The 14610-nt window shown below is 56.6% G+C and overlaps 1 protein-coding gene across 1 annotated transcript; it reads right to left on the bottom strand.

The window, feature by feature from the left end:
- Positions 1 to 507: 507 nt before the first annotated feature.
- LOC133758851 (protein RoBo-1-like) lies at positions 508 to 14179 on the bottom strand. The gene is made up of 5 exons (XM_062189987.1): positions 14083 to 14179; positions 4144 to 4233; positions 3310 to 3459; positions 2742 to 2873; positions 508 to 698 (listed from the first exon to the last, which is right to left on the bottom strand). Exons 1-5 carry the CDS (start codon positions 14177 to 14179, stop codon positions 508 to 510), a joined length of 660 nt encoding a protein of 219 aa, XP_062045971.1.
- Between the last annotated feature and the right edge of the window lie 431 nt (positions 14180 to 14610).

The following is a 14610-nucleotide window of genomic DNA, read 5'->3' as shown; positions in this document are numbered from 1 at the left end:
CATCCCGGGAAGCAGAGGGTCGCAGACCACATGGGGAGGCTTCTGCACACGAGGTGCTGAGGCGGTGGGGACTCAGTTATGCCTGAGACTTCATGAGCTGCGAGCAGGGACCCCTGGGCTCTGAAGTGTTTGATCAGAACGAGTCTCCCAGCAACGCAGTCCAAGATTGGGAGCAGAAACCAAGAATACCAGGACAGAGGTGCATCCTGGGACGTGTGCCGAGGATGAGGGTTGAGTGACAAAGTGGAGACTCAGAGACTCCTGTAAATGCCAGGAACCCAGAGCCCTCGAGTGGGGCTGCTTGGGGTAAAGAAAGAAGCCATTAGAAAAGAGAACAGGCCTCTTTTTTTTCTTTAACTGAAGTACGAACAAGCCATCACACACACATGCACAGAAGTACCAGCTCTTTAATTTTGCCTGGAGGGGTAGACGTTGGAGAAGGGAGACATCTGAGGACGCCAGCATTTTCAGGTTTGTAGGATCATGGGCTTGGCAGTGCCTGAGAGCTCACAGGAAGACTTTGAGCAGGAAGAGGCTGGACAGCATCGATGAGGTGGCAGACAGCAGGGCGGGGCCCCCACTGCTGGGGTCTATGCAGCGGGTCCAGATCTTTATGCCAGACAACAGTTGTTGACCCTTCAAGTTGCAGGCGTTCTCAGTGGCACAGCCCATACCATACATGGCTAAGCCATCAAGTGCTAGGAGAAAGCCAGGAGTTAGTGTCCCTCTCCTCCGGCCCCACCTACATCCCAGGTCACTCCTGCTCCCTCTGGTGAAGACAGATGTGCTCACATTTCCCTGAAAGGAAGCAGCTATGGCTCCAGTCCCACCCCAACCAAGTCTTATTTCCTTCTGGCCCCAGCACCTCCCCAGTTTAGGAGTGTCCCTAAATAGATGCCACTCTCTGAAGCAGGGCTGAGACTGAGGCCTTGGGGCCCGATGAGGAGAGAGAGAAGTGAGGGAGGAACAAGGCCGGAGGGCAGGTCTGGTGTGTTTGCTAAAACCGGGGGTCTGCAGATCCTCCTGCCCCTCAGACCCCTTCTCCCCAGGCTGCACGCTTCCTGGAAGGTCGGGCTAGGAGACCTGGGTGTGTATGTGTGTGCACAGGGTACACTTCATGCAGAGGGTTGGGGTGGAGAGACTGCGCCTCTGTGGCAGCCCCAACCCTCGGCATCCTGAGTGATGCCCCACCTTCCTGCTCCATCGCAGCTCTTCCTGCCAAAGGGCCAGTCTCAATTCCTCCTTCAACATTTTCTGGGGCCAGCACTGTGGCATAGTAGGTAAAGCCGCCACCTGCAGTGCCAGCCTCCCATATGGGCACCGGTTTGAGCCCCAGCTGCTCCACTTCCGATCCAGGCTCTGCTGTGGCTTCAGAAAGCAGTGAAGGATGGCCCAAGTCCTTTGGCCCCTGCACCCGCATGGGAGACCCAGAGGATGTTCCTGGCTCCTGGCTTCGGATTGGCACAGCTCTGGCCATTGCAGACAACTGGGGAGTGAACCAGCAGATGGAAGACTTCTCTCTCTATCTGCTTCTCCTCTGTCTGTGTACCTCTGACTTTCAAATAAATAAATAAATCCTTAAAAAAAAAAAGGTTTAAAAATTTTCCATAAGAAAAGCATTAACCAGCCTTTATTCCCACCACACTCTCTCTCTTCCATTGTCTAGCCATCTCCTGAAACACCGTAATTCCACAAAACATTTTAAAAGTTGGTCAGAGACGAGCAGAGACAGTGTCCAACCAGGTGCATGGTCCAGAAAGAAAAAAGACCGTGGAAATACTAGAGGAAAAATTCCTACCTGCATGGGACACACATCCTTCACCACACTCTGCAACTCAGAACATTACTCCTATGGATTTCAGAATGACACCATGCCCAAACTAAGGGCTTCGTCGAGGGGCTGGGGATGTTGTAGCAGTGACAAAGGCAACTAGAACTGAGGTAGTGTTACCTCTCATTGCCGGTGAGCCAAGGTTCCATTCCAGGCCTCAGTCTGCAGTGGGGAGCGGCAGCTATGTGCCCCTCCACCCCTCTCCTCTGCTCTCCTGCCCTGCCCTCCTCTACCCTGCCCTCCCTTCTCCTTCCCTTCCTCTCCTCTCTTTCTCCTCCCTCTTCTCCTCTCTTCCCTCCCCTCTCACTTCCTCTCTCCCCTCTACTTCTCCCCTCTCTTCCCCCTCCCCCCTCCTGCTAAAGCGTTTCCTTCCAACCTTGGAGGGACATCTAAGCTCTCTGCCCTGCACCACCCCTTGCTTGGTATGGTGGTCGGCCTCTCAGGACCCCAGTTTTTCCACCCCTTGGTGCTCAGATCTTGCCCTGTGCAGACCCCTCTCGAGTTGTATACAGTTGGTCTGTGTGTTTAACAGGGCACAAATGGAAGTCACTTCTGAGGTTGGGTTTTTAAAACTGCAGCTCCCCTCTCACTCTCTCCCTCCATGTCTCCTATCACTTGCTCTGCAAGAGGCCAGCTGAAAGGTCAGAAGGACACATGGCAGGCCTGGTGAAGAAGCCCAGGTCCAGATGAGTGATCCAAGGACGCGTCCCCTGCTCACTCTGTCACGACAACCTCATGAGTGACCCCGGGCTAGCACTGCCCAGCTGTGCCTCTGCCAGGCTCCGGACCTGCAGACGAGGTGTTGTGTTGATGCTGCCACATTTGAGGATGCTTGGTTACCCAGTGACAGACAGCTGAGGCACTGTTCTTCAAGAAGGTGAACCCCAGCCTGCCCGGGGAGTACTCATACCTGTGCCGACAACCTCCACGCACTTGGTCTCCCGCCCTGCACAGGTAAGGTCAGTGGTGCCACAGAAGACGCTTTCCTCGCTGTAGCAGGCAGGACATTTGACACCGTTGGGGTCTGGTGACTTCTGAGACACTGGATGAAGAGAGACCCATGTTGCCTGACGGAGTAGACTGGGAAAGTGGGCCAGGAGCATTGTGTCTGCCACCTCCCAGATCAGGACTCTTCCGGGCTTCTTCACCAAAAAAATAAAAAAACTAGGGAATGTGTGTAACTAGGATGGCGTGGGCAGTGTTGGGTAGGAGAATGTAATCAGAAGGAGCTCTTCCTCTTTCCTGCCTGCCCTGGCTGTGATGAGGAGAGGAGACCCCTGGCCAGTGGCAGAGCTGCAGACTCATAGGGGAGGACGCCCCCAGGGATCCCAGAGCCTGCACTCAGAGCATCCATCCACACTGCTCCAAGGAGAAGGAGAGGCCATCGGCAGCAGTCAGTGGGCGACTAGGTAGCAGGAAGGAGCCCAGAGGATGGAGGCGGATGGGGAGCAGGGGGGGGGGCGGGCAGTGGCACACACCGAACATGTCCTTTTGGTTGCAAAGCTCGCTGCTACAGCACTGGAGGTCATACCCGAATGTCCGTGCATTCCCCAGAGTCACTGAGAAGGCCAGTGGGGTGCAGGTGTTGGAAGAACAGCCTTTTTCCTGGGAGGACTGCTGGACTTTCCCTGTGTGGAACCAAACCCCAGGAGAGCTCCTGTCTGAGCTGCAGACAGCAGGACCCGCGTCCGCAGGGACTCTGTCACCCCCCTCTCCACCCTGGCCTTTCCACTCCTCTGAGGCCCTTCCGCACCGTCCGTTTTGTAGGAGGAAGCAGCGGAGGGACAACTTGAGAGAATTGCTAGAAAAGGAGTGGGGGCCTCAGGACTGCCCAGGACCCCACCCCACACCCTGATCCCGGCTGGACGTGTTGTGAGGAGGTCAGAGGGCACAGACGGGGTCAAGGGCAGAGCCCCTGCATCCAGCTTCTGAGCAAGGTGCCTCTGCCTCTGAGCACCCGCTCCAGCTGCCCTGAGCATGTCCCGACATGGGCAGGGCTAGGACCTACCTGATTCGTTAATTCTTGCTTGTAGTGGAAGCAGCCTTGAGTGGCTTCACATGTTGTCTGCAAGCCAGAAGTGCACTGCAGTGGAGAGCGTACTGTGCACTTGTAACTCTCTACCCAAGGAGACAGCGGCCAGTCACTCAGCAGCAGAAGCTGCCCCCAATCAGGTAACACTTCTAGCAGCTGTGCCTTCTGACGATGGGGCTGGGGTCCTGAAGTCCCAAGCCGGGCCAAGGCACCCCCAAGGAACCTGTTTCCCACCCCACCCTTTGCTCCAGGAGAAAGGGGCCCTCAGTGCGCTCCTTACCCACGGTGCTGAAAAGGAAGGTGGTGAGGATGCAGGTGGTGATGACACATGCCCTGGTGGGGGACGAGGCCATAGCAGCTCCTTGGACACCTGCACAAAGCCCAAGTGAGAGCACAGGGGTCAGGCTATCCAGCGACCCAGGTGCCCAGCCAGTGCCGCCCAGTCGTCTCTCCCCCCTCCATTCGTTCAGCAGGGGAGAACTTGTGGAGCCCCAGCTCTGTGCTACATTTGGCTCTCGTGGGGGACATGGAAAGGGAAAGGGCGTAGAGCCCCTGCCCGGGTGTGGGAGCTGTTAGGGGGCAGTCACGCTTCTGAGGACGGGGTGACAACAGCTCTCTGGGTGCCAGGACAGGGCTAGGCCCTCAGCTAACAGCATAGGTTTCCAGTTTCAAAGTTGCCCTCCTGTACAGCCCCTCATCTACCACTGGAAATGCTCACCCCTGGTTTCTTCCATGCTTCCGAGAGAAGGTCACTGAGCCAGGGGAGCAGGACGCGCTGGCCTAGAGTGGACAGGACCAGGCTGCTGAGCTTCTCCCCCGCCCCTCAGTCGCTCTTACCTTTATAGGCCCAGGGTCCCCCTAGCACTGTGGAGAGTTACAATCTTGGCCCAGCACCAGGTCCACTAAATTTCCTTGTAGGTAAAGGGCTCTGGACAAATAGAACTTGGCCCAGCCCCAAGTCCATCAGGTCTCCTGATCTTTGAGGACAGCCACTCCCCTGACCTGCAGCCAGGGACGCTCCTTGGAGGCCTGGGTGGAGAGCAGAGGGGGACTGGGCCTTGCTGAAATCCAGAGCAGGAAGTGAGGGAGGGGCAGCCCTGAGAGGGAGCCCAGCCTCTGTTGTAAAGGATGGCTGGTCAGAGGGTGCAGCTCAGGAAATGGGAACACTTGTCTCACTCTGAATTCATAGCTCGTTATCCAGAGTAGCCTTCAGCCAACACAAGTTGCCTCAGAGACAGGTGTGTGTGTGTTTGTGTGTGTGTGTGTACACCCACACACATGTGAGATACAGCCCTCCAGGGACCCCCTCCACCACATTCTCAGCTTCTCACAGCCTCGAGACAGCAAGCACACTCTTGTCTATTCCTTCTTCACATGAGAAGTGTTTGCATGAAGAGAGCTGGGGGATGCAGGCATAGCAGGCTCTGGAGCCGGCCTGACGTGGAGCCGAGCACGCCACAGACCAGGCCCACGGGGAGCCAGGCTGCGCCCACTGCCCTGGGCCTTGGTTTCCTGGGCGTGTGGTGATGCCTGGAGGGCAAGACTCAGGGCGTGTGGGCTGTGCCTGGCCCAGTGCAGGGCAACTGACACGGGGCTGCACCCTCACCCAGCATGGCAGCCGGGGACAGGTCACAGCTTGAACTCACTGCTGGATCTCACTGTCGAGGGAGGGTGGGCTCATCCCACTCACTGAGCACCAGCGTCAGCATTTCATGGCCCTTGGCAGGCTCAGGCTAGGCCTCCTGGACAGTGGGGCACCCTGGAGGATGAGCACACGCAGCCCCTGCCCCTGCTGAGGCCACTGAGGACTCATGGCCAGGGCATCAGATCCCTCTGACCACAGGACTGTCTCAAGGGGAGGGGCTCCCGCCCAGGAACAACAACTCAGGATTCCTTGTGGGCAGAGGCTCTCTGGGTGACAGGATAAGATCAAGTGTCCATGGGGAAGGGGCCTGGGCAGCTGCTGGGTCCCCTGCAGTCGAGCATGGCTGCGGCTGTGCAGGGATCAGGGAGGGGGCAGTGTGCTGGCTGCTTTCTGACAGGGTGGCAGCCCTGTCAGTGCCCCAGGCAGGGGCCGCCTGTGGGGCCTATGGAGCTGCACAGGTCATGGCTGTGTTGGAATCCAGTCTAGAACCTGCTGAAGCGTGGGGGAGCAGCCGAGCTGTTTCTTTACACTGCTGTAGTCATCAGCCCTCCCCTGGGAGACTCGTGAGGACACAGTCCGAGCCATCAGAGTACAGAGGACATGCAGAGAGACAGGCAGATGCGACAGGTGACCCTCGGCGACTTCCCACAGCGGTGGCTCTGCTGGGCTTGAGGACTGTTTCTCATGGGAGGAAAGGGAGAGTCTCAGTGGGGCTGGTGCCCGGTCCAGGGCTCCATGCCTGTGTCTGGTCACCCTGACAGTTGCCTGTCTCATGTCTGGCAGGACATTCCACCAGGTCGGCTGTGCCAGCACAGGCGGACGCTGCCTGCTTCTGCTCCCCTGCTGCCATGCTGGGTGAGGGTGAAGCCCATCCAGTTCTCATTGTGCCCTGCCAGTGCACGGCGTGGCAGCACTGATGGCAGCGGGAGGAGCCGAGAGATGGGACACAGCTGAGGCAGAGCTGCGGACAAACACAGCAGGCCCCCAGGCTTCACCTCTGCTCCACCCCATTCCTGGGGCTCAGTGGGATCCAGCACCCAGCCTCTGGTTAAGGATTCAATGGGACTCGGCACCCAGCTGCTGGTTAAGGTTTAGGGACTGAGGCTGGAGATTCCCAGGGCAGGTGGAATCAGAAGCAGTAGGGGCTTCTGAGAAGAGCGGGTGCAGGCAGGTGTCTGGGACGGAATGGCTCCTGGCTCTCAGGTGGTCCCAGTGCCCAGAAGCATGTGTGGGATCCGGGACTGAGGACGCCAGGGTCTGCAGGCTGTCATCTTGGAGTGTCAGTGTCTGTGTCTCGGAGAGGGACCGCCTGAGGAGCACCGGCCCTGCTCCGGCCCTCTCAGGCTGCACAGGGCTCGGGGAGGGCCCCGGGATGAAGGGGAAGTGGCACCCCGAGGCCCACGGTGGGGCCCTCAGGAGAGGCTCCGGAGGCAGGAGTGCCAGCGGGAACGTGGCAGAGGTGCGTGCCAGGGCCTTCCTTGTCTCACCCTTTCCAGGGCAGTCCAGCGCTTTGTCAGCTGCCTCGGGGGCTCACTCTGAAGCACTCGGCCTCTGCCTGAGGCTGAAAGGTCAGAAGGCCCACGTCCTGGCCACCCAGTAACAAGCACCACGCCCGGCTGGGTCCGGGGGAGGCCTGGGCTCTGCCAACCTGGCGGCTCCAAGGCCCTGGTGCTGAGTGGGGTCGGCCCACCCTCTACTTCCTGGCTGGAGTCTCAGTGACCAGGGAGCCTGGGTTTGCGTCCTGGCTCTGCAGTGCCCCCAAGCTAGTGCCTCAGTTTCCCTGATGATGAGTAAGGACAAGAAGAGGTGACCATGCAGGGAGGCGTGAGGCTTCCGTGAGCAAACATGCAAAGTGCGCACAGCAAGCAGCACCCGCCACCAAAGCTCTCTCCAGGGTGTCCCTCTTTTTTGAGCATCTGTGTGTGCCAGCCCTGGTAGGACATTGGCACACACCTTGCTTTCAGAGGAGGCAGGGGAGACCCAGGGGCAGGCAGGTGAAGAGGGACACCAGGAGGCACAAGAGGGTCCCTCACTCTGGACAGTCAGTGACCCGGGGCCAAGGCAGGGCAGGAGCCAGCAGTCCTGGCCACCTGGCCAGGCCGAGCACATGTGTGAAGGAGGAGAGGCAAAGCCCAATCTGAGGAACTGGGTTGGAGCTCCCCTGCCTGCTCCAGGGGCAGCCCTGAGGGACAGTGCCCCAGGTCTGGGCCCAGACCTCCCCTGTGGGTGGAGCAGGTGGGGCCATGAGACTGACCAGGCCCTGAGTCCAGAGCACCAGGTTGACAGAGGCAGGGGAGGGCTGCTCTGGGCTTCCCCAGGAGGGGACAGTGGTATCTCTGCCATCCAAGATGTCACTTTGTGGCTGCTCCTCTGAGCCAGGAGCTGGGGATGGGGCCCATGTGAGTAGAGGGTTCTGAGGGGGTGAGGAAGCTAAGAGGGTGGGGACAGCAGAGTCAGGCCACAGTGGGGCATTCTGGGGGCAGGTCCCCTGCTCTACTGTCCTCCCATGCCAGCCGTTATCACTGCTCCCATTTTATGACCTGGAGAGGGAAGCTGTGGCTACAGGTGGAGGGCTGAGTGCCTCAGAAACCAAAGGCCAAGGTGGGTGGGTCACGGCCCTGGCAGGGCAGGGCAGGGCTAGTCTTGTCAGCGGAGGTTTCGCTTGTGCTGACTGGGCTGTGGGGCTCCCATCAGAGCCATGTCCAGGCCCTTTGGCAGTCCACGGATCAGCATCCAGCCTTTTGAGTAAAAGCCATGGCCATCATTATGTCTGTGCAACTCACACATATGGACTCACATTCCTACGCAAAACACAGCCGAGGGCCCTGCCAGAAGCTCTTGGAGAAAGTATACTGTGAGAAAACTATGCGTGGATTTCAAAATTGCTGACCCAAAATGAACTTCCTTTCTCCCCAGCGTGTCGGAGCCCTTTGTATCTCTGTCAACTGCCTCTGTGCCTTGGTGGAAAGGTGTCAATCTTTTGTCGTCTCTGATGTGTGGTTCTTGGTCTACTGTTCAGCATTCAGTTTGGGAGGCGGTTTTTCTAATTAAAAGGAATTTAACTGTTACATAAACAAATCTTGTAGGTTTCCCCTTCAGCACACTGGGGCATGGGATTTCTATCTGCTTGGTTCACACTGCAGGCTCAGAGCCCACCGGGCTGACCCCTGCTTGGCACTGGGTGGTATTGGCTGGTGAATGACTGCTCCTGTTACATAGACCTAAGAATGCAATTTCCGTCGTGTAGGGTTCTCTGTTAACTCTTAGAACAGGTGACAGAAAGAGTAGCGTATGACGGCAAACTTCAGCATTATGGGATGCATTTCTTGACATTGGCCTTTTCTTCCTGTTGTACACTTTGACATGACTCTGAAAGAAGATAAAACACAATCAGTATTTCCTGAAACAAAGATACTGCTGCTACCTTTTTGACATAAAGTTTCCCCTTGGATTTTGGAGGGGAAGTGGGCTCATGGAATTTCACAAGGTCAGGGACTGGGATTCCTCCCTGGGTTGGCAGAATCCACGTAGCCATCGAGGCTTACTGAAAAGTGTGTATTCAGAAGGGGCGTGAGGCTGAGCGCTGCTCTCTGACCAGCAGTCTGATGGAGGGGTGGGTTCCACGCCAGGGGCTGCTGGGGTGCTGACACACAACTCTGGGAAGACACCACATACCGTGCATCTGTGCATTTTAACCCAGTGAATTACGTAGTGTGCCTGTTTAAACATTACTGCCCCATATACCTAGAAATATGAGAAAAGAAGTCACCTACAGCAGGTTCCAAAGCTCAGCGGCATAAGGGAGGGGAAAGGCATTTCCCTGGGGTCTGTGCACTTTAGATCCCAGCTTCACAGAATGGAGCTATTTCCAGGAAAGGCAGAGAGAAACCAAGAATCACACAGAGTCGGCCGGCGCCGTGGCTCAACAGGCTAATCCTCTGCCTTGCGGCGGCGGCACTCCGGGTTCTAGTCCCAGTTGGGGCGCCAGATTCTATCCCGGTTGCCCCTCTTCCAGGCCAGCTCTCTGCTATGGCCCGGGAAGGCAGTGGAGGATGGCCCAAGTGCTTGGGCCCTGCACCCGCATGGGAGACCGGGAGAAGCACCTGGCTCCTGGCTTCGGATCAGCGCAGTGCGCCGGCCGCAGTGCACTGGCCACAGCGGCCATTGGAGGGTGAACCAGCGGCAAAAAGGAAGACCTTTCTCTCTGTCTCCCTCTCACTATCCACTCTGCCTGTCAAAAAAAAATAAATAAATAAATAAATAAAAATGTCTCTTCTTCTTAAAAAAAAAAAAAAAAAAAGAATCCCACAGAGTCACACTGTTCCTGCCTGCCCATTGGCTTTTGCATCTGCAAACAGCCTGAACACGGGACCTTGGTTCTCAGCGTGCACCTGTGGAGCCTTGTGAAAGCTTTGCAAGTGGAAAACCTGTCAAGCCAGGCACCTGCCCACAAAATGCACAGCAGTGTGAGCAGCTCTGAGGGCTGACACTGTCTCATACCCTCTTCCGATGGCAAAGCCCTTCCTATCCGTGAAACTGCCTGCACTGGCCTCCTAAAGTTCATGTACTGGGTCTCATGGCTCAGAAAATCCTTCGGAGCTCACACTGCTCCTGTGGACGCCGGCTGGGTGGCCAGGAAGAGGCAGCTGCCCTGCACTGAGCTCCTCTAAAACACACTAGGTCTCAAAGCTCCAGGCTGGGCAGTGAGCCTTTCACACACACACACACACACACACACACCCCAGGTTCCAGGGCCAGAGCAAGCAAAGTCAGCCCTGTCCTTGGGATGGAATGCGATAATCCCTTCTGTTAGACCTTCAACCCTGAGTGTCTACGGCAGCTTCAGCACCATGGACACGCCTCTAAGGAAGATGTCTGTGACAGAGTCCTAGCTTCACACACACCTCTGAGTTAGTCATTTTCCACATTTTACCTCGTCTAGCTGCTTTTTTAATCTCAAGCTTTCTTGGAAAACTTGGTCTTCTGATCTTCCAACACATTAGATTGCTGGGGATGTCTAAGTGAAGGGCTGTAACAGCAGAAATTTGTTCTCCCACAATTCTGAGGCTGGAGGGTGTGATCCCAGTGTCCGCACGTTCGGTCTCCCTGAGGCCTCTCTTCCTGTGCTTCACATAGCCGTCCTCTGTGACCTAATCCTCTTTCTCAGTGTGAGTAGAGCTGGAAAAACCTTGTTTCCAAGTATGGTCACATTGAGGCAGTGGGGATTAGACCTTCCACATGTGAATGTTTTAGGAACACACGTTAACCAGGACACACCTGAGAACCATGAGCTGCCGACTGTGTCTGTCTGAACCACAAGCAGGATGGTCTAGAATACTGGGCACACCCAGTGGCTGGAATGTCAGGCCCAGGGTCTGCATTCCAAGAAGATGTGTATGTGGTGTGGGGGTGGGCTGCAAGCGGCTGTCCACTGTGAATTTAGTTGGGTGTAGGACAAGGAGGAATCCACACTCACCGGTCTGGACAGAGTTTTGGAGCCAGGTGTTGCTCACACTTTATGGAGAGGAGGGGTGTGGGCTGTTTTAATGGCTGCAGCTGAGATAAGGAATCTCCTTGAAGACTGGACATTGCCTCATTAGTGTGTGGGGAATGGCAGCTGTGTGCCCAGTGGCTGACTTCTGTTAAGGTCTTGCTGATGACAAAAGAGAAAGTGCCAGAGATACAGAGTCCAGAGAAATGCCATTTTAGTAATTATTTCCTTGTGCAAGTTCAAGTCTTACTTCAACCTGGCTTTTTTTAACTTCTGTTGAAATATTCTGAGTGTGAAATTTGCTGATGGTGGAAGCTTGTGAGCCACAAGATCGGTGAACTTTGGTGGCTGTGGACAACGGGCAGGTGCAGGACTGTTTGGGTCTGTGTAGGACAAGGAGTCCACAGACCAGGCTGGGAAGGTGCACAGGGTTCAATGGAGGCACCATCAGGCAGCTGCTGATGTTTCCATTTGTGTGCCACAAGACCCCATTTCCCTACAGTTAGTAAAGCGGGGCTAGGGGAGTGGAGCCACATCTCTGGGCCAGTCTGTGAAAAAATCATGGCCATTATGGAGCTACCATATGGAGCTGAATCTGGGAGATTAAAGGAAAGGCTGGGTGTTCCTGGGCTGCCTGAGTTTTGTCCAGAACATTCCATGATTCCCAGCACCACAGGGACGTGCGCTGCTGTGCCTGTGTGGCTCCTGCTGCACTCTGCTACAGGACTGACCAACTTAGAGGTACCTGTCACCGAGGCCGCAAGTGCACAGACAGCAGAAGCAGGTGGCAACAGGAGCCTGCGGATTCTGGGTTTCTCTTCACCTTTCCTGGAAACGGCTCCTCTCCGTGAAGCCCGGGTCTCAGGTGCACAGACAGCAGAAGCAGGTGGCACTGCTCGGTCAGCAGGAGTCCCTCCACCCTTGCCCTGCTCTGACAACCTTGAAACCTGACATGCTGACTTCTTATCTCCTGTTATTTTCTCATAGTTCTCAATGCATAGAGTAATGTGAGCCATGATTGCACAGAAATATGCCATCTGCCATGCCACTCAATTTGGAGAAGGCATTTGGCGTAGTGGTTGAGACTGGTGCCAGTGTTCCAGTCCCCCACACACCCCGGGAGGCAGCAGGTGATGACTCAAAAGATGGGTGCCTGCCACCCACATGGGAGACCTGACTGGAGTTCCTGGTCCCTGGCTTCAGCTTGGCCCAGCCTTAGTACATATTTGGGTGTGACCAGCACATTAGTCTCTCTCTCTCTCTCTCTCTCTCTCTCTCTCTCTCTCTCTCACACACACACACACACACATATACACACACAAAGTAAAAATTTTAAAAACCAAAATGTGCAGTGGAATGGTGTGCAGTATGTTCACAAATCAGTGTAAAAGGGACATTCACCTCTCCACCTGAGCCCTTCAGCCCATCCCCAGCCCTAGGCAAATAGCTATGCCCAAGATGCAGGAGCAGAGCCATTTCTGTGTGATTACGAGGTGCCGCTCTGTGCTGCGCTGCGAGTGTTCTCTCGTGCACACGTGCAGGTGTCTGTGACAGATGCCTTCTAAACCCGCAGTGGACCTGCTGTGTCAGAGGCGGCTCTACACTGGGCTGTTTCCCAGCACGGCTGCCTCACTTGGTAATCCAGGCAGTGCAGGAGGGTTCGGCCTCTCTGCACCCTCACAGCACCGTGCCATCCGCCCTTCTCCGAGCTGTCTCTGCTGGGGTAAAGTCATTGTGGTTTTGGTTTGCATTTCCCTGCCAGCCAAGGATGTTGAGTATCTTTTCCTGCTTATTGCCCATTTGTGCTTCTGCTTTGAAAATACCATAGTCTTCTGCCAACTAATTTTCTTTTCTCTCTCTCTCAATAGGTCATGTTCCAGATTAAAATTAAGCCTTAGAAGACACAGGGACATCAAAACGAGTTGGGGTCCCACTCTCCACCACGCTTCATTCCGCTCTGATCTCAGGAGCGCCAGGCACCTGTGCACCTGACCCTCGGAGCAGCGCAACACACAGGTCACACTGTGCCCCGAGCTTTGCTGAGAGTGACAACACAGTTGTTCATCGCTGGGGCAGTTTAAAGCCAGGATCTCCTGGGGCTGTGCTGAGCCTGTGTCCTCTTTCCAGGGTCCTGCAGAACTTGCACAAGAGACTGCAAAACAGGGGACTGCAGTTTCCACACCGGCAGCAGCCCCGGCTCCCTCAGCCCTTTCATGGGGAACAGGTTTTCTGTTTGGCTAACAGCTCTTTACAGCCGAGCTGGCTGCACCATCACATGCGTGTCTGACAGAGTGCCAGCCATAAAAACGTCTTGGATGGCAGAAGAGCGGCTGGATGAAGAAAACCAGGCCGTGGGATGCGGGGCTCTCAGCAGGGCTGTATTTCAATGATGTTGTTGCGAGGAACTAGGTGCTGGCGGATCAGGAGGGCACATGCGGGTGAAATTGAGCAGAATGCAGCGAAATCGCTGTGTGGGTACAGATTTCCGGGCTGTGGCACAGGGCAAGGTGTCTGCCCGGGGCTGCCATGGCACAGCTGGTGCACATGGGTAGGCTGGCAGGAGCCGGGCAGCCGCTGGGGGTCTTGTGGGCGTGACTCGGTTAAAAGACCGCTGGAAGGCAGCTTTGAAAGGTGGCGTCTAGAGGAAGATCTGACCTGCACCAGAATGCCAGCTGGGGCCCAGCGGCCCTCCAGGAAACACCGGCTGCAGACACCAAGCCTGAGCGGGGGCCCAGGTCTCTGTGAGGCTCAGCTCCTGAGGCTGTGCCAGGGGAAGCAGGAAGCAGCAAGGCCGCCCGGTGCACCGATTTCATGTGGTTCTGCCCTTTGCCGCCGGCTGCGGGTCCTAGCTCAGCAGTTTGCCCACACAGGCCGCCCGTTCGGGCATCAATGTCATTCCCGGAGGAAAATGAAACTCAGAAAAGTAAAACTAACCCAAGACAGCGAGTGAGCGAGCTGCTCTCCAGGCGTGCATCTTGTGACTGCAAACCCCTTCCTTTAAGAACACTTGGGTGGTACGGACACTGCTGACAGGGCGGGAACTCAGCCCAGGTGTCCCCGGTGGGTGTCAGGCACCCACTCACCCAGGCCACCGCCACCGCCTCCCAGTCTGCGCTGGAGTCTGAGCCAGGGCCGAAACTCACACCAGGCGCTCTGGCACGGGATGTGGATGTGCGCCATGATTCACCCTGGAATCCTGAGCCTGAGGGGAAGCCGTCTGCCTCCCTCCAAAGGTATGGTGCATCTTAAGTGACAGCGCCCCTGTCTGACCGGAGCCAGGCAGGGGACGAGGCCAGGCTCTGCGTGGAGACAGAAGGGCAGCGGGGGCTGACCGGTGTACAGGAGCAGCCACCTCGACGCCAGGACTGTGTGTGTGTGTGCGAATTTATCTACAAGCCAAATACCGGGGAGCTCAAGCGCACTGGGGGCGAGAGAGCTGCAAAAGAGCACACCTAGGGGGAACGGCGCCCAGAAACTCGGCAAGCAGTGGGCACTGCGGGGCTGGCGGTCCCACACCACGCCACCACAGGCGGCAAGGCAGGCGGGGGACCCGGGGTCGGGGGGAGGCCGGCGCCCAGCCCGGCGAGGCTGGAGGCTCAGAAGGAGGGTGC

Source organism: Lepus europaeus, chromosome 4 (assembly GCF_033115175.1).
Source record: "Lepus europaeus isolate LE1 chromosome 4, mLepTim1.pri, whole genome shotgun sequence".
NCBI classification, from domain to species: domain Eukaryota; kingdom Metazoa; phylum Chordata; class Mammalia; order Lagomorpha; family Leporidae; genus Lepus; species Lepus europaeus.
This window is presented reverse-complemented; position numbering and strand designations above follow the sequence as displayed.